The 18,541-nt window shown below is 37.4% G+C and overlaps 1 protein-coding gene across 2 annotated transcripts in view; it reads left to right on the forward strand.

Moving 5' to 3' along the window:
* The window catches only part of LOC145224365 (uncharacterized), a 30,549-nt gene that overhangs the window by 7,234 nt on the left and 4,774 nt on the right, over nt 1–18,541 (forward strand). For both annotated transcript variants that reach the window (XM_080090848.1, XM_080090847.1), the window contains exons 6-20: nt 1,120–1,243; nt 1,970–2,138; nt 4,610–4,707; nt 5,315–5,591; nt 6,133–6,298; nt 6,809–6,886; nt 9,393–9,596; nt 10,305–10,436; nt 10,509–10,615; nt 11,256–11,457; nt 12,060–12,212; nt 12,941–13,265; nt 13,729–15,565; nt 16,213–17,401; nt 17,649–17,798. In XM_080090848.1, coding sequence (XP_079946974.1) covers nt 1,120–1,243; nt 1,970–2,138; nt 4,610–4,707; nt 5,315–5,591; nt 6,133–6,298; nt 6,809–6,886; nt 9,393–9,596; nt 10,305–10,436; nt 10,509–10,615; nt 11,256–11,457; nt 12,060–12,212; nt 12,941–13,265; nt 13,729–15,565; nt 16,213–17,401; nt 17,649–17,798 — 5,211 coding nt within the window. The remainder of the gene's footprint in view (nt 1–1,119; nt 1,244–1,969; nt 2,139–4,609; nt 4,708–5,314; nt 5,592–6,132; nt 6,299–6,808; nt 6,887–9,392; nt 9,597–10,304; nt 10,437–10,508; nt 10,616–11,255; nt 11,458–12,059; nt 12,213–12,940; nt 13,266–13,728; nt 15,566–16,212; nt 17,402–17,648; nt 17,799–18,541) is intronic.

An 18,541-nucleotide genomic window follows, 5' to 3' on the forward strand; every position in this document is an offset into this window, starting at 1 on the left:
TAGGATAAAAATGTATTTTAAGAGTCTTTTGATTACATACATAACTTGTAAAAATGTCAGTACATCGAAAACATGACATGCTTCGTACATAACTTGTGAAATGCCAGTACATCGAAAAAATGACATTCTTTATGTTACAAATGCATGTTCTTTGCAATTCATGAATTTTATTTATATTTTTTTTACTTATAAAGACAAACCAGTTACAATTTTCTTGTCAAAATATGTGGTCTTTTATTTTAACCAAATTTTCTATTCACAACTTTTGCAATCATTAGAAAAACAAAATTATTGTAATCCGTTGGTTACTGAAGTATATATACTTGACTATTGATGGTTTTAACCCTCAGCTTTATCCCTTTAAAGTTTAACCAGTTACAATATACAGCGATAAATATTCTGTCGCAATGCTAAAGATCAAAGTGTACAGAAATGTGCATTTCTCTTCAAAGCTATGTCTAATCCCGATTGAAATAGTAAGTTTAGTAGATTTGTCTAGTTACATCGAAAAGTAGTTACGGAAATAGGTCTCACTGGTGTTGATGGCAGAACAATTTGTCCTCGAAATTGCCAAAACAAACACTAGTTACTTGTAAAATCTGTCGAGATTTGAAAAGCTTAAATCTAGAGTGTTTACGATCTGAAATCGGCTTAACCAGACAGCCTATTCTCCCTTAAATTCTGCAAACTTTCCTGGGTAACCTGCGTTATGTTGTGCAGAGATCCAATCAGTTTATCGTTCCTGGTATCTTAGCCTATTGATGTGGAGTAACATTTACATACGCCGCTTCTTTGATCTTGATCAGTATAAGGTTTCTGCGATCAGATTAAAATGCAATTTTGTGTTAAATACACCACCTTGTGAAACATTCTTCCTACATAAATGTTGGTGTTGATTTTCATGCTAAAGTACTAAATTTACCATTTTTGCCTTACATACATTTTGATTAAAAATTTTTCTTATTTTTTACAAATGCATTTTTTTCGACACTGCATTAAAAAGTTTTTTTTATACTTTACAATACCAAGCTAAAGTTTTTTTTTAGCATTTGTTTTATCTTTTAAAAAATGCCAAAAAAACATTACAAATAAGAATAAAAATGAATTTTATGTTTTCAGACTTGGCTGCAGCAACTGAAACTGGTGGAACACGAAATAAAAAGTTTAATGACTCGTTACAGATATAACGAGCGGGGTGCAAAAAACATACATGATCATCAGGCACTACAAAATGAACAACAAGGTTGTATATGCAAGCAGTTACCATATTACAATAATTTTTGGCATTATTACTGTCTTTGCCTCAATTTTGTCATGAATTTTACATGATAAACAGTAACGTCTTCTGACAGTTTAAAGCCAAACTTATTAATATGCTTATATTTGTTTAGTTTATAAACAGTTTGTGTGAATGTATTACAAAAAACTATGGTTTTGTTATACCACTACATGTTAAATTGTTTTTACCTAAAAGGCATTAGATCTTAGTACGGTTAAACCTACATTATCCCAAGGGAATCTATGTTACCTCTACAATAAGTTTAAGTGTCTAGACCTTACTCTTAAAAGCAATATCAGTTGACATTGATGCATCATATCCATTAGTCATTACTCTATTTTTTACCTAATACTGTACTTAGACTGAAAAAAAACAAGACTGAAATTGCAAAATATTTTCATTTTGGTATATTTGCTTGATTCAACAATATAGTGAAACAAAATTTTCTTCCAGCAGTTTTTATTATAATATGACGACATTTCGATGTCTCATACATGCACATCAGGGTAATGACATAAATTGAAAACACAAAGTTAATAGAAAACAACAAGCTCGATAAAAAAAATTAAAACTGCTGGAAGAGCCAAAAATTTTGTTGATACATTATACCTGGCAGCAACAGTTTATTTAATACAGTAAAACATTTTGTGATGTGATAAAAAAAATTGAACAAAAAATTTATTGTTTTAGATTTTGGTTTTTGTGAAAGGTCAAAACCACAGCAATCAGGGCGAAGTCTTACAGATGTTGTTGTGCAAACTGGGAAAGCTGGACCCCTTGAGGAGTTACCCGACAAGTTTTTATCGCCCATTCAACCCTTACTGGGTAATACTGGGAGCGGAGAACAAGTTGCCACCAGGTTCGGCATAAAAATGATTTTTTTAGTTGAGTTTACTTTGTCAGGCAAAATCGTAAGAGCACAACTGCGCTAAAATATTTACCAAGTTGGGATAGCTGCGCAACGTTCAGACGTTTTTTCTTATTTGTGCAAATGAAATCAGTGCAAGATTTAATTTTTTTGTGCTGGTTGTCAAATTTGAATTAAAAGAATTACAGTAGCTTGCTTCTTAATCTGTAAAACGCATTTTTGGTCAGTACTATTGTTTAGCGTCCTAAAATTTTGTCACCAACCACTAGTATGTTACTGAAAATGTCAAATAAAAAGAATTGATTTTGTCATTATACCTTTAAAAGTAACGAAATACACTGATGATGGCATGAGGATCTGCCAAACTGTTAACCAATAATGCATGTCATTTTCTGAATATTCGGTCCATTATATTCATGAAAATTCACAAAAAATTTCCATAAACTATACTGAGAGACATTCTGACAAATAAACACAACAGCAATAGTTAAAATACATTTGCAATAAAATATACATAACATAATACAGTGGTTCCCAACCTTTTTTGTTACATTCCTCCTTTGCCCATTTTCGAACTATGCATTCCTCCCCATAAGACAGAAAACAAATATAACGTAAAAAATTATAGCAATTTGAAATATCAAGTTATTTCACATTACTACTTAATGCGAAATTTGCTCTTGTTTGCGCTCTGAAAGTAGTTGTATACGCGGCGCAGTTTGTTTTATGCTACTCCTGTCTCTTAAATACTACTAGTTAGTGATGGGACGGGTACCCGGTACTCGGTACTCGGTATCGATGGTATCGAACGATTTCAGTGGTATCGATACTCGTACTCGGTATCGAAATATTTTGCCTCAGTTTTCGATACCAACGTGCGAGTACCAAAGGCCGATTTACACCATAAGAATACGGGCAACTTTATGCCAATATTTGCTTCGGACAGCACAAAATTGGAAAAAAGTTCTGCCAGGGTACGTACATTTTTTTTGCTATCACGTGGGGATTACATTTTTCAGCGTGTGTGTGTGTGCACGCCTGTACCCCGACTATGGCAGATAAATTAGCCAGTGATATACAACTAAGTACAACACTACACCTAAGTACTCGGTAATCGTACTCGGTACTCGGTATCGAAGGTATATACATGTGGTACTCGTACTCGGTATCGGTACTCGCTTCAAAACCTGGTATCGTCCCATCACTACTACTAGTTGACTAAAACTTAGGCTACAGCTAAAATCTACACAAGACAATGATATGCAACTAAAAATCTAGTTTCATTACACGTACTGTTTACTAACTGTAAACTCTTCAGTTTTTAAGCAACTAATCAACAGCCAGATTGGCAAAAACAAAATTGTTAAAACAACGGACTTTGTTACGACAATAATCGATTAAATTAAGCGCCTGAAACGTAGCATGGGGCCGTGTATATACCTTATGAATAGGGATGTCTATTTCAGAATCCTTTACAACCAACCGGTTTCAAATGTGAACCAGTTCCAAATTATAATGGATAATATATATATTCAAAATATTCAGTAACATTCGATGTACAATTTTTTTACTGTTTTTATGAAATTCCTCCCCTGAATTCATAAAATTCCTCCCCGGTTGGGAACCACTGACATAATATATTGATTGTTATTGATCTGTGTGTTTTAAGTCATGATTGTTATTTCAAACCACATTGTCGTTTGCCTTAACTTTATTTTGTGTCACCTCTTAAAGCAGGGGTGTGCAACCTTTGTTACTGTGGGGCCAAATACAATTGTCAAAATTAGATCGCTGTCCGCACCTGTGTATAACACAAGGTGATTTTACTTTGTAGCTTACCAAATTTGCTTAACTACAAGTAAAATTCGCATTTGATTCTAGCCACATATTGCCAGGGCACAGAAAAATAGCATCAGGCGCATTAATCTGCTCAAAAATATATAACATTTGGACTCGTTTGGCAGTACATTTAAAATCCAAGGGTCTTTGCGGGCCGCACAACCTTTATTCAAGGGCTGCATTTGGCCCGCGGGCCACAGATTGCACACCCTTGTCTTAAAGCAGGGGTGTCCAAACTGCGGCCCGCGGGCCAAATGCGGCCCCCGACGGCATTTTAAGTGGCCCGCGGCTGTTTTTTTTAAATTGTGTTGCGTATGGCCCGCCATAGTTTGGAACTTTGGATTAAGTTTTTGGGTTTTGGCGACGCTACATCACGCAAAAGCTTTCCATGGAACTTCATTTACCGGTAAAAAGTAAGGTGCTGACTCAACAAAATCACAAAATTTCCTTAAATCCTGTAAATTTGTGTCTTAACTCTGAAATAACGTTGGCCTGCGGGCGTCATTACCTGGTAAAATTTGGCCCCCGTTAAAAAAAGTTTGGACACCCCTGTCTTAAAGTAATGCTAAGCTATATACGAATGAAAAATACAAATTGTTACACTGAATTACTTTTGTTTTTAGATGCACCCAAACTATATTCACAAGCGCTAGTGTGTCTTCTCATGGTTTCCATCCACAAAAAAGATCTGGATCAGTGACGTCGTTGCCTGATAATATCGGTAAGATTTAAATGATAATCACTGTCTGATATCTATGTATCACCATAGCCATGCTTTGAACAGAAAACTATATTTATGCTTAGGATTTCATCATGTACAGTGCTGTATGCCAAAGCAGGGTTTCTCAAAATCGTGGGTTGCTTAAAATATATAAATGTTGCTGGTTGTGTGCACATTAACTTGTGGTGTTCTGTTGTACAATGGTAAAAGTTAAAAATAAATTGAGCAAAGAATAGATAAATAGCAAAACAACAGAACTAATTAAATAAGCAACTATTTGTATTTATTATTTTTTATGTTGAAAATCACAATATCTGATGTTTATATGCAGTGGTGGGATTTAATTTTTGTCAGCTGGTTCTATCACAAAAGTCATATTATTCAGCCGGATCTGTTACAAAAAGTCCATTGACAGTAACCAGTAATGCTAACCGGTTCGCTGATCTCATAAAATTTCGTGAAACGGTTCTATAGAACTGGTGCAAACCGGCTGAATCCGACCACTGGTTATATTCCTATTGTTTGGTTTGGTGTTTGTGTTTTTCGCTATAACATGCTTTTATTATTGCAAAATTGTCTAAACTATTTTCAATTCCTTTTTCCATAGGTTGTGGTCAGTTAGTTGAAAAGACAAGAACACTGCCTCCAAAGCAAAACCTTATTGTGCGAGACCTCGAAATCATTAAGAAATACTGCCAGGCCTTGCAACAGTACTTACAGTGCCACGCCGAGTACATTAAAAGCTCATCAGAAAAGGGTACGTCTTCCGGTGGCAAAGATGTGCATAAATTGCGTTCACTTCAAGTTGAAGTCCAGATCACCGAAAACCTGATTCGATCTGTGGAGCAAATTAGACAGTTTTCATACGACAAATACGACAGAGTGTGAGTATTTATTTGTGACTTATAACAACATTTAGTCTTTAACTGTTTGAAATTTTTTAACTTTGCTTTTGTATGACAATATATACTTTTGGCAGAAAGTAATTGTTTGTGTATAAATTGCCTAAAACTGTTTGAAATATTTTTTTTCATTTAAGGGTCTTATTGTTTTTATTTTACCAATTTGCTTATCTTTTGTTAGTAATTATTCAGACCACTTTTTTCGGAATACTAGTAATCAGAATAATTTTTTTCTGGAATACTAGTAATCTGAATACTTTTTTCTGGAATACTAATATTTTGAATACTTTTTTCGGGAATACTAATATTTTGAATACTTTTTTGGAATACTTCCTTTCACCTTACTGGAATACTAGGCTACATTTTGGTATTCAGTATGCAGTAAATGGAATTTACAATTACTCAGAATTGTCTGTGCAAAAAATTAAAAGAAGAAAATTGATACTGTAAACAAACTTTTTTTACTGTTTGGAAAAGTACCTTTATATCGAAGAAACTGATTAAATGTTTTTTTTTTATTCAGGGTTCTGAATCGACATAATGGGATCAACTCTATGGCGGAACTTTTGATTTTGAATTGTCGAATTTGCAAAGAAACAAAAGTGATACAAAGTGAGGAAACTAGTTGTATCATTAAACCATCAGGATTTACTCTGACTAACTTGTCTTTCGGAGATCAACATAATAAGGTTAGTAAGTGTACAGAAAAGTGATATTTTTTTTTGTTTTTTTGGGCAGTTTTTGCTTAAAAGTTTTTAAAAAATGGATACTTTTTTTGTTTTTGATTTTTTGTACAAATTAACCTGAAACGTAAATTTTTCAAAATTCATGATGAAAACTTTGTTACCAAACAGTCAAGAGATTAGTGTTTAAAAGTATTTTTTTGTGTTTGTTTGTTTATTGTAATGATATCTAAACTGTTAATGGTCTATCTACAGTATAAAAGTAAATTGAACTTTAAAATCGGCAATATATGTAACTTCAGAAAAACATTTAGTCGTTCACCCTTTCAAGATATATATATTTCGCTATTACAGCATCGTCAGTATCTACAAATAAGCAGAAAGATTGAAATTGGCAACTAACAACTTCTGTTTCAAAATTGTTTTATTTATTAACAGTTGTAACATTTTTATACATAATATAACATGTTTTTGCAATTCGTTTTGAAAAGATACTAAATTATGCTATGTGTTTAGGCACTTTTAATCAACTTGAGTGGTTTCCTTGAAGCAGTCATCGAACAGTTAACCAGCAGATCAGAAGAAATACAACAGGTAAAAACTCACAGTAACTTGCTAACAGTTAAGGACGACCAAACAAAACATAGATTCCGGTAATTTGAAAAAGTACCCAAGAAAAAATACCAAAGTAATTGAATTTAGTTCTAGGCATTGACAAAGAGGCATGTTCCCTAAAAATCAATAGGGATTACTTAAGCAGATTCTGTAGGTTGGATTAGTACAAGTTGAGTCAAAAACACCTCTACCTTGGTGATTTGCAAATATTGCAAACAGTCAACCAAAAAAGTTTTTGGATTTAGGCGAAGATCTAGATCAGGGGTGTACAGCCCGCGGGCCAAATGCGGCCCATTATTAAAGGTTGTGCGGCCCGCAGAGACGCTTGGATTTCAAATGTACTGGCAAACGAGTCCAACTATTATATATTTTTGAGCTGATTAATGCGCCTGATGCTATTTTTCTGCGACCTGCCATTATGAAGCTAGAATCAAATATGAATTATGCTTGTAATTAAGAATATTTGGCAAGCAACAAAGCAAAATCACTTTGTGTTATACACGGGTGCGGCCTGCGATCCTATTTTGACATTTGTAATTGGCCCCACAGTACCAAAGGTTGCCAGCCCCTGATCTAGATGAATCGATGTTGAATAGTTAAAGCCTTACCAGAAGTGAATTTAGGTAAATAACAGTTCAAAATTAACATTTCTCAAACATTACCAATATTTTAATCACCTTATGTCCCCAAATATTCTAAAATCCCTAGTCACTGTGTTTTATTACATCTCCCCGAACGCCGTACCTCTCACAGCGACACACAGATGTTGTAATTACAAAATCAATGCCAGCCAGGCCTCTCTTGAATTATTTATCTGTCTTCGTTTTCACCCGTCGTTACGATTTCACGGTACAGCTTTAATATGTAACACCAGATCGAATTTACCATTTAAAACTTCGCGAATACATTTATGTGCTTTCCGATGACGTCATTTATCGAGGGAATTAAATCCCGGAAAATTGAGTTTTACATTTAAAATTTTTAAATTTTCTGAAAAAAAAATTTGGGGGGTTTTTGAAGTGATGTGCTTGCGACAAAAAATGTTTTTTACTCGAATAAGTTTTTTTTTTTTTCTGCCGTTTCGAATTAACACAAAATCAATTCTGGATGATGTTCAAAGGTTGAGGCCATTTCTGGGTGTATGTACGGTTTAGCGCTTATATTCGGCAAAAAAGAATAAATAATATGCCATACAAAGGCGCATTTAGTGGCATTTAAACAGGCTATCATGAACAGAATTGAAATTGGCGTATTTCGTTTGACCAGCAAAAATTTCACTAGAATAACGGCGCTAGTAATGTCAAAATGGTTTTCAAATGTCTTCTGCTTCGCTGTAATCATTTTGAGAAGCAATACGTTAGTCAAGTTTATAGAGCTCTTCTGGCAAATGTATTTTTATTCCGACGTTTTGACGTCTTTTTCAGGTCGCCTTCATCAGGGTAAATAACACCTGAAAAGGATGTCGAAACTTTGGAAAATAAAAATAATACAAATTTACTGTGCCAGAAGAGCTCTATAAACTTGATATTATGCCTGGCAGCAATAGCTTACATAAATACGTTAGTCAATTTCCACAAACAGTACAAATACAGAAAATGACCACTGACTTAAAAAGAGACTGACAAAAATAGCCAGACTAAAAAGGTTTCGGCCGCAGGACAATTTGGCCAGACATCGGTGTTTTAGCTCTTGTGGTGTAACCGCTATGCCTGTTTCCGTATCCAAAATTGCCGGTTTTCTGAGCACCAATTCACGCCAGCCCTTTAAGTTTAACCATATGTTTGTGTTGTCGGCAAACGCCCACCGCACACCCCCTTTGTCGATCGTGCTTCCTGTGTCAAACCTATTTGACTTGTTTTGACTCCTTTGGAAACCATTGTGTTCTTTGATCAAAATTTGCAGCAACGGGTTATTGTAAAGTATTATTTTTTTTACGAAGTGTTTTGCTGCGTCGGTTTCCTATAATTGTGTTTCGCAAAAAATACCTTCTGCGACAGTGTTCCAAAAATATTTTTGTGATGTAAAAAACATCCCGATTTCTGGGTGTATAGTATTACTGATAAATCTAAACTGGTTAATACCGTAGTGTGTTTTATAACAACATTATATCACTGATATTGGCATGACCATTTGCCATTGGAGAATAAAACATGTACCTTTTTACGTCTATTTGGGCCGTTATATTTCACAAAGAACCGCGTTTTAGCAAACTGATTGATTAAAAACTGTAAAAAGCATTTAATAATGAAAATAACGGCCAAATATACGTTAAAAATCGACATGCTCTATAGTTCAAACGTTTCGGCAAATGCTCATGCCATCATCAGTGACATTAAGGGGCCACATCAGTTACACCCGTTAATATCCACTTGAGTCGCGTAAAAGATTGATTAAAAAGGTGCGATCATTAAACTTATGAACAGATCCGTGTATAGTGTTCCAAATGTAAAAAGCATGATATTTAAAACTTATTTGTTTTTCGCAGGTGATGGCTGGAATCCTTCGCAACCTTTCCTGGCAGGCTGACAGCCAGTCACGTGATCTGTTGCGTCAGAGGGGAGCAGTGGGTGCACTCATGCGTAGTGTGATGGTCGCAAAACGCGAGGAGACCCTAAAAAGCATGTTGGGCGCTTTATGGAACGTTTCTGGTCACTGTCCCGAAAACAGACTAGATATTTGTGTAATGGAGGTAAATGCTGTAATTTTGTCGCAAATTAAGGTTCAAATTTTGGCTGCTAAGAGGCCGTAACCCCGGTTTGTCGCCATTTGGACCGAAATTGGATTAAAATGGACGAAAGTTTGGATTGGAATTTGATCTTTAAATAGCCTGGATGTACAATTATTTGTCCATTGGGGAAATTGAGAAGTCACTATTGATTGCTTGACTACATAAAGGCTTAAGGGTTGATCCCAGTAATACATCTATGTACATGTATAAGCTGTTGCTACCAGACATAATATCAGATTTTGCCAGCAGAGCTATACAAATTTGATCTTTGTACATCTTAATTAAATAATGGCCGAACTGGTGATACCCCTACTACGAAGCTGACATGTGTAGCATACGAGGCAGGCTACCGTGCTTGTGATTCGACTTTCGACGGGCTCACCACTGAGTCTGTATAGCTCAGTTGGTAGAGCGCGAGTCCCGGAAAGGCTCCTGTCGTGGGTTCGAACCCCACCGCAGGCTAGATTTGTATAGCTCATCCTCTGCCACATGGAAATGCTTGGGAGGAAATTCGTATAGATTCGTTATTATGCTTTAAATGGGCTTGACGTTTTATAAAGTCTTTTTGAGTACTAAATTTTTTTTTCATGGATTAGTTGCTTATGAAATCAGAAATTCTAAAACTGTGTAAAACACTGAAACGAACTGTTGAATATTTATTTTGTGCAGGGAGCCTTGTCGTTTCTGGTTTCAACTTTAAGCTACCGCAGCCCGTCAAAGCGCCCAGAAGTGGTAGAATGTGGTGGTGGCGTCCTTAGAAACGTGTCCAGCGTCATAGCAACCAACGAAGAGTACAGAAAAGTGGGTGAAAAAAAAATTTTTTTTAGTTGTGTTTTTTTTTGTGATTAAAAAAATATTTTTTTATGACGTCAGGTACTACGTAAGCACAACTGCCTGCAGCAACTTCTTCAACTGCTGACGTCACCCAGTTTGACGATTGTGAGCAACGCTTGTTGTACATTATGGAATCTTTCTGCAAGGTGTGTATTTCAATATGCAAGAAATAGTTGTAAAATCAAACCGCTTGTTCAAACCGCCTTGTTTTGATAATTAATTAAAACAAAATTGGTCTTTTAATCAGACTCAATGTCCTTTGCGGCTTTTTAACGCCTTTTGTCCGAAATTGCAATCATTTTCGTCCACTTTCTGCAACATTTTATCAGTTGCGACGCAATTGATGGCCTTTTCTCGCCTTTCTTACTGAGAATATACACGCACTGATTTTGCTTGTGCTGTTTTTCAATGAATTGTTTTAATGTCTAAACTCTAAACATCTGAGTGATAAAATGTCTACGTGCTATTTTACATCACAAACGTTTCGTTTTTAGTTTAAGCAAAAACGTCAGTTTAACGCTTTAACGTAATTGTAGAAGATACCGAAAGGGTTTTGTGTTGCTGATTTCAATTAAAATTCCTTTGAATACAACACCTACTTTTATATAAATCCTTTTTTAATCCTAGTACAGTAATTGCTTCTGGGATATTCTTGTAACGATTTTCACATTTCATATTATTTATACCATTAGTTTGGAAGCGTTTATTTCCATGCTAAAATCAGTTATCTATCGTATACAGACAAATATATTGCCTTTTTTAAGTTTACAATTGTTGTTTCCATAGAGACACCACAGACCAGCAGATCTTACGAGATTTGGGAGCTATCGGAAAATTACGAAAACTCATCCATTCTCGGCATGAGGTGATAGCGCAGGGCAGTGCTGCTGCTTTGCGAAATCTTGTTCAAAACCAGTCAGAAAAGGCTATGGCTTCTCTAGCTTTAAACGCAGATGGCCAGAAAAACAGCGACGTACCTTGTTTACAGGTAAGCCATACTGTTTGTTAAGTTCATTGCTTCTTAAATCGTTTCAGGCCAAAGACCAACAGTTCAATTAAATAGATATCGTGGACCAGTCTATTGTTAAGTAAGGATAAAAAAAGCATCTTTATAAAATATTGTCTTGAAATATATTCCTTCAATACTGAATTTCGATGAGTGATATCAAAATCCCGAAAAATTAAAAATTGAATGTTCAACACATTGCAAAAAGTTACAAATACCGAACAGGATTCGGTATTCTGGATTCGTTATATACTAGAACAAGGTGTCCTAATAACTCTTCTGGCAAAAGTATTTTTATACCGACGTTTCGACGTCCTATACAGGTCGCCTTCATCGGGGTAAATAACACTGAATGCGCGTAGTACAAATACTTTCCAGAAGAGCTCTATAAACTTGCACGATAAATTCATCCCTTTACTACAAACTAGTTTTATAAACCATAATGTGGCCCTTCATTCTCTTAGTCTTCGACTGCCCTGTTCTAAAACTGTATACTATTCTAAATTGTCTAGGTGTGTTTGGGCTTTAATAACTTCTCATCAAGTTTTCAATACTTTATTTTATCTTCTTGTGCATCTTCACAGGCTCGCAAGTTAAAACAAATGGAAGCGGAGTTGAAAAGCGTGACGTCACCATCACAGAGTTACGCAGAGTTGTCGGATAACTTTTCGCCACGTCACTTGTCACGTCAACCTGCATCATCGGGTCACACTCAAATGCAAAGAAACAACACACAGGTTGGAAACATTGAAAATTGCAAAATACAATAAACCTTTACACCCGTTTGGACCAAAAAAATTGTCAGGATTGGGCGAAGATGTGGATTAACCGATGTCGATTAGTTTAAGCCTTGCCACATTACAAATCATTTGTACCTCGAGTTCCACCGAATTAGGCGAAGATCTAGGTTAACCGTTTTCGATTATTTGAAGTCTTACCACGGTACTAATAATTCGTACCTCGAGATTTGCTTGTTTAGGTGAAGAACCAGATTAACGGAATCCGGTTTAACCGAGGGTTTACTGCTGTGCTTTTGTATTGAAAGAAAAGCAAGTTCTGTTAATGCCTATTTTTGTGTTGGTAGCATCACTGTAATGAGCATTAAAGAGATGCTTGTTGTGCTAAGAGGTATTTTAAACAAAATTTAAGTTGCTACGTTTAAACAAGAAGACGCTTATTTTTTATGTTAAAAATTGTCTTGGCCTTTTTCTACCAACATGCCTTTTTTAATATTTTTTTGGTTTTTAAGACGTAGAAAGTGTCGCTTATGGTTACGTCATGTGTATGTGACATCATTATCTGGAGACTAAAAAACGTTTCAGGGCTGTGATGATGTAATAATTGATCAAGGTTCAAGTATTATTTCACTTTTGTCCTTTGGAATAAATAAATATGTTTCGCATTGCTAAAACCTTATTCAAATAGTATCAACAAATTCAATTAAATGCAATTCCAATTTCTCCAGGATGCATCACGTCAAAGTCCTAAGCAACATGCTTTCCAATCATCAGGAAGTTTTCACTCTGGAGGCATCCAACACCCAGAAGCAACAATCCCGCCTCGCTGGCCAGTACAGGCATGGGCCCAGCGTGCAGAGGACCAAACCCCAGAAAAAAGCAGATTTTCCGCGGGCTTTGGATCAAAACTTGCCGGCAACACTTTCCCACAATCGGGGGGCTCGCGGGTTATGCGAGGAATGCCTACTTATCCTACTTTCCCCAGCGATCCTCACTCAAGTAGCGTTGATCATTACAACAGAATCCAATCTACTACCTTACCACGACAAACAGGTATTGTAAGCAAAAAAGCAAGAATGATAAGGACATTTCCATTTTTAAATGCTTCTTTTCAGTAGCAATTGTTTGAAAATACACAAAACACTAGTATATGTGTTGTTTTTCTAATAAAGATATACTGCCATGCTTATTTTTCGATCCGAATTATGTACTAGTGAATTTTGTGTTTTATTTTCTAAATTTTGTTTTGGGTTTGCATTTTTTGTTGAAGAAATATTACAAATATCAACAAACACAAAATATGTTTAATCTTCGATAATACTAAAACACATAAAAAGTTCTTAGACTATCAGTTTAAAAACAAAATCTGCATTAAAAAACGTTTCCATAAACCTTCAAAATGCAAAACATAATTTCCCAAAGATTATACCTTTTAACACAATACATTAGAAATTGTACTTAAATTGTTCCGGTTCTATTTGAATAAGGTAAAAACAAAAACTTTTTACCTGTATAGGTGGACACACACCTTCTGGACTCAAGCCTCCTAGAACTTGGGGCCAGGTGAACCAAGGACACAATTTGGGAGCAGACTCCGGAAGCAAGGCTGGTGGAGAGACCCAAGGAGTTTTGAGTCCTCCGAAGATGCCAGACCATTTGGAAGAAAAATTGCGTCATCTAGAAGAATTACGTGAAGATGACGAAGGACCTGTCAACTATAGCGTCATGTTTACTGACGACATGAGTCGCACTCCAGCTATCCAAAGCCCAAGGACAACAGAAATGTTTAAAAATCGAGGCAATTTTCAAGCGACAACGTCCGGAATTCAGACAATACCCGCTCTAAATACCACAACCTCACAAAGTAACAATCTGGCTTCAAATCGGCCAACTGCTTCACGGGTTCCGAATACTATTTCTGATGTGAAATCAGCTACTAAAGTTACCCTAGCAGTTAACAGCAGTGAGTTGTATGCCAACGAGGATGGTTTCGAACCTGACGAAACACCAAAGAACTTCGGTGCCATGTTCGCAGAGGACGAACTCTACCCTCAAACCACAGATACATACGAACATAGGATGTACTCTCCCCCAATCAACAGCAACCCTAACATGGAGTCTAACGGGGAAGAATGGGTAAAAGAGTTTAACGTGGAAGATACTCCGCTTTGTTTTAGCCACCAAAGCTCTTTGAGCAACTTAAACTGCGAAGATAGCGCCCCTAGTGGGAAAGAGCAAGCCCCAAAACCCGAGGTTGCTATGCAAAAACAAGAGGACATTGATTACGACCCGAATGAAGACTTTGACAAATTTGACTCAGGGGCGATGACACCAGCGCAGTATGTTTTCACCAGCCGCACCCCGCATTACCAGGAAACCCCTTTGATTTTTAGCCGAAACAGTCCGGTTTCAGACCTAACCGACGTTGAGACACCATCACCACACAGCGAAATCGCCAGTGACGTTGATTCTGTTATGCCTAGTGGTATAGCGTCACCTAGTGAGCTACCTGATAGCCCTGGGCACTCAATGCCTGTAAGCCGTCAACGCTCTGTAACAAATATATACGAGGCAGCGAATAGGCATACCGCTGATACAAACCAAGTAAAACCTGTCCCCCAACCAGATCTTCCTGTTAACAACACTAGTGATGCCCCAACGCAAAGCAAGCAGGATGCAACTAGAGTCAATTGTATCGGATACCAGATTATAATGCCACCTAGCGATGAGTTAAAGAGGTTTTCTGAGGAGCCTGCCATGTCTGAAATGACCTCGTTCAGTGGACTTACAATTGATGATGGCAAGGTCGCTCCGTTGGGCAATGTGAAGACTTTGCCCACTACTGAAGAGGCTAATGAAAGTGATGAAAGCAAAAAAGAAGACCAATCTTCTGAGAAGGCCGAAGTACGTGCTATCAAACAACCCGGTTACACAACATCACTGCCTACTAATGATGAGATCAAACACTTTACTCACGAGGGTACGCTTTCACCTATGGTAACTTTAAGTGAGATTAGCGCTCTGCAGGCAGACAATGATGGTTTCCAGCGGGGCATAAGAAGCCCAAATCGGAACTCCTTTACAAGTAGGTCTTCTGCAACTGGAGCATCAATTCCAAATGCTCCACCATCAGCAAACAACTTGGATAAAGTGGCATCTGCAAAGGAGGGATCTTATTCTGGATCTAAGTCATCTGTTTCTGATCCAACATCTCCAGATCAGGTCGACAGTAAAGATTTTATGGAGCAAGATGACTTTGGAGATTCAAGCTCTCTGGATGACTCCTTCTCGGAAGATGAGGAGGCTGGGATGTTGCTGAATCAATGCATTGAACAAGGAAAGCCAACAAAAAAGTAGGCATGATTTTGGTTTGGTTTATGACTCAGTGAGCAGTCTTTGACTTTGATTATCTTGTGTTGAATAGGTTTGTGTTTTTGGTATTTATCATGATAAATGATGAATTAGTGGTTGGATTGCATTGTTCAAGTAAATTAGTTTAATGGGTTTGAAAAAGGTAAATGAGCTAGCTTTCAAAGCGATATTTAGTGAAGAAAACTTAGTCAACTCAATGAATGGATTTGGGTATTTAATGTGATATGTGAAGTGTTGGCTTGGTTGGTTAATTTAAAGAAAAAAAAGCAAATAAACGGGTTGGTCTGAGTGTTAACTGTTAAATAAGTGACTTATTAAGTGAATGAAAGAGAATTGAAACTTAAATTGAGCTAAGGCACTTGTTTTGAGTGGTAATCTGTGTTCACACGATTTTTCTGATAATATTAACGACTATTATGTAAATATATGTAAAAAAAATTTTCGCTGTATACAAGTTTTTGGGCAGTTTCATTTGTGTTTAAGCCAATTTTCAAGTCAGGTTTCAGTATTGCTATGTTAAATAAACACCTTAAATTGTTACCTATATCTACCATTGATTTACCCACTAGTCTCAGAAAACCTAAAGTTTGAATGTTTTCTAAATCTAATCACTGTTTGTCTTTGTTAGGAAATCCCACAGTACAAAATCAACCCGCAGTACATCATCAAGCAAAAGCAAAGACAAAACAACAGCTGTCAAAAAATCAACACCAAAGCCCCAGCCAGCTCCCAAACCACAACCTGCACCCAAACAGCCCTTGGCAGCACCAAAACCACTGAGAAAGTTCGATGTTCGGCAAAGCCTGGCCGCTGCCAACAACAAACTGAATGGTATAGGTATTGTTCAGTACATAGACAGCAAGATGGGCGAGGACGGTAGGTCTTCGTCCCCGGAAATAAGCAATCAATTCCCGGCAAATTCGAAAAAGTCTCCGGATGTCGAAAACCGCCGTGGCCCGACAAGTCGAGAAGTGATACAGACCGTTGAAACGTTGAACGAGACTTACAGCGTTAAGAAGCACTTAAAAGCAAATGAGAAACAAGTCCCAAGTGACGACCAAGCTCAACTTCCCACCTCCACAAACCAGGCAAAAGTCCAAGCCTTTTTGCACCCTATGGGTCCCACCAGTTACGCCGTAGAAGGAACCCCAATCGATATGTCAAGGTGTACTTCGCTTAGCAACCTGACAATGGACTCTGGTCCGGACAGTTGCGACTTTAGCGCCCTCCAAAGGAAAATGGCAGACAGAAAGCGAAGCTCACCACAAAACGCAACACCACCAGAAAATACTGCGACTGATGATGTCATTAAGGATCAAAACACGGGCCAACCGTCCGCTGTAAATGACGTAGACAAAGGTCCTGGTGACGTCGACAACACAATGACATCACATTCTGAGCCCGATCCCGTTAGCGACGAGAGCAAGGTCATTTTGGATGACCTAGACAAGCAGATCCAGAACATCACCGTCGACACCGCTACGTCACGAGCGGGGTACGTGACATCACTTCCGGTCGGTGACGAAATCAAAAAGTTCCAAGTCGAGGGCTCCGTGGGCGCGTTCACAAATTTTAGCGCTCTCACCGTAGACAGCGACACCAAAATAGCCCCGTGCGCACCCGACGCACCTAGCCACCTAGCGGCTGGTTATCGGGAAAAACAGGTCCCGCAAGGTGTCGCTCCACCCAAATTGGATGTGTTCGAGGAAGCGTTTGAAGAAGCAGCGGAAGAGGCGGCCGGAAATGAGATACCAGATCCGGCGCAGCATTACGGAGAAGACCGAAGTGCATCGAGAGATCGTCCACTGAGCTTTAAGGTAAATCATTTTAAGTTTACAGAGCTCTTCTGGCAAATGTATTTTTATTCCGACGTTTCGACTTGCAATACAGGTCGCCTTCATCAGGGTAAATAACACTGAATGCGACTAGTACAGTGCACGAGAAACAAAGGAAAAACGTCTGTATAGGACGTCACAACGTCGGAATAAAAATACATTTGCCAGAAGAGCTCAGTTTAGTCCGAATACGCATGGAACCAAGCAAACAACAGATGTGTATTTACAGATTGAAGATACACCTTGTTGTCCGTCTGGAAACAACAGTTCGTTAAGTTCAATTGACATTGATTCGGACGGGGATGACAATTTATTAAAGGATTGTATTTCATTGGCTATGCCTGTTGCTAGAAGAGACCCAGCTGCTGCTATTCCACCTGTACGTATATTTACTTTTTTGATTTTAAATATAATTTTGGGTTGCTTACGTCAGTGTTTTGTCAATATTACGTCATGCAACACAAAACGAAATCTACGTATATTTATGGGTCCCCTTCCCTGAAGGGGACACATATTGCTTTTGTCCGTATTTTTTTTTTCTTTTTTTCCGTCTAACGCGGATTTGTTCCCACGTTTTGGTCAAGAAAGAATGGTTCAAACTTTTTCAAATTTACACACATTACAGATATTGGTCTAAAGATGGTCCATGTGAATTTTGACCCCGTTTGATCCCTCGGTTCACCCACAGCCCCCCAAAACGTTAAATTTTTAGCGCGGCTATTGTTCCCACGTTTTGGTCAAGAAAGAGTGCTTTAAATTTATTCAAATTAACAGAGATGTTAGTTAATAATCCAAATTTGATCCTCCTGAAGTTTGACCCCCATTGACCCAGCGGTTAACCCACAGGCCCCCAAAACGTAAATTTGTTAAAACACCTGTACTGACTTAAGTACAGCATATTGGAGTTTCGTGCTTTGTTGTTTGGTGCAATGTAAGGTTTTTTAAAGAATTTTGTATCTTTTTTTCGGATTCACCCTTTAAACCCCGAAATAATCGGTATTAGTTTTAAGGCAGAAATACATGTGCAGAAATATTTAAAAATTTTAACAATTGTTTAAGCAGGGTATTTGTTTAGTATTTAAAATTTTGCCAGTTACCTTTACAACCCATAATATGTGTACG

This window comes from Phallusia mammillata, chromosome 4 (assembly GCF_965637545.1).
Source record: "Phallusia mammillata chromosome 4, kaPhaMamm4.hap1.1, whole genome shotgun sequence".
Taxonomy (NCBI): domain Eukaryota; kingdom Metazoa; phylum Chordata; class Ascidiacea; order Phlebobranchia; family Ascidiidae; genus Phallusia; species Phallusia mammillata.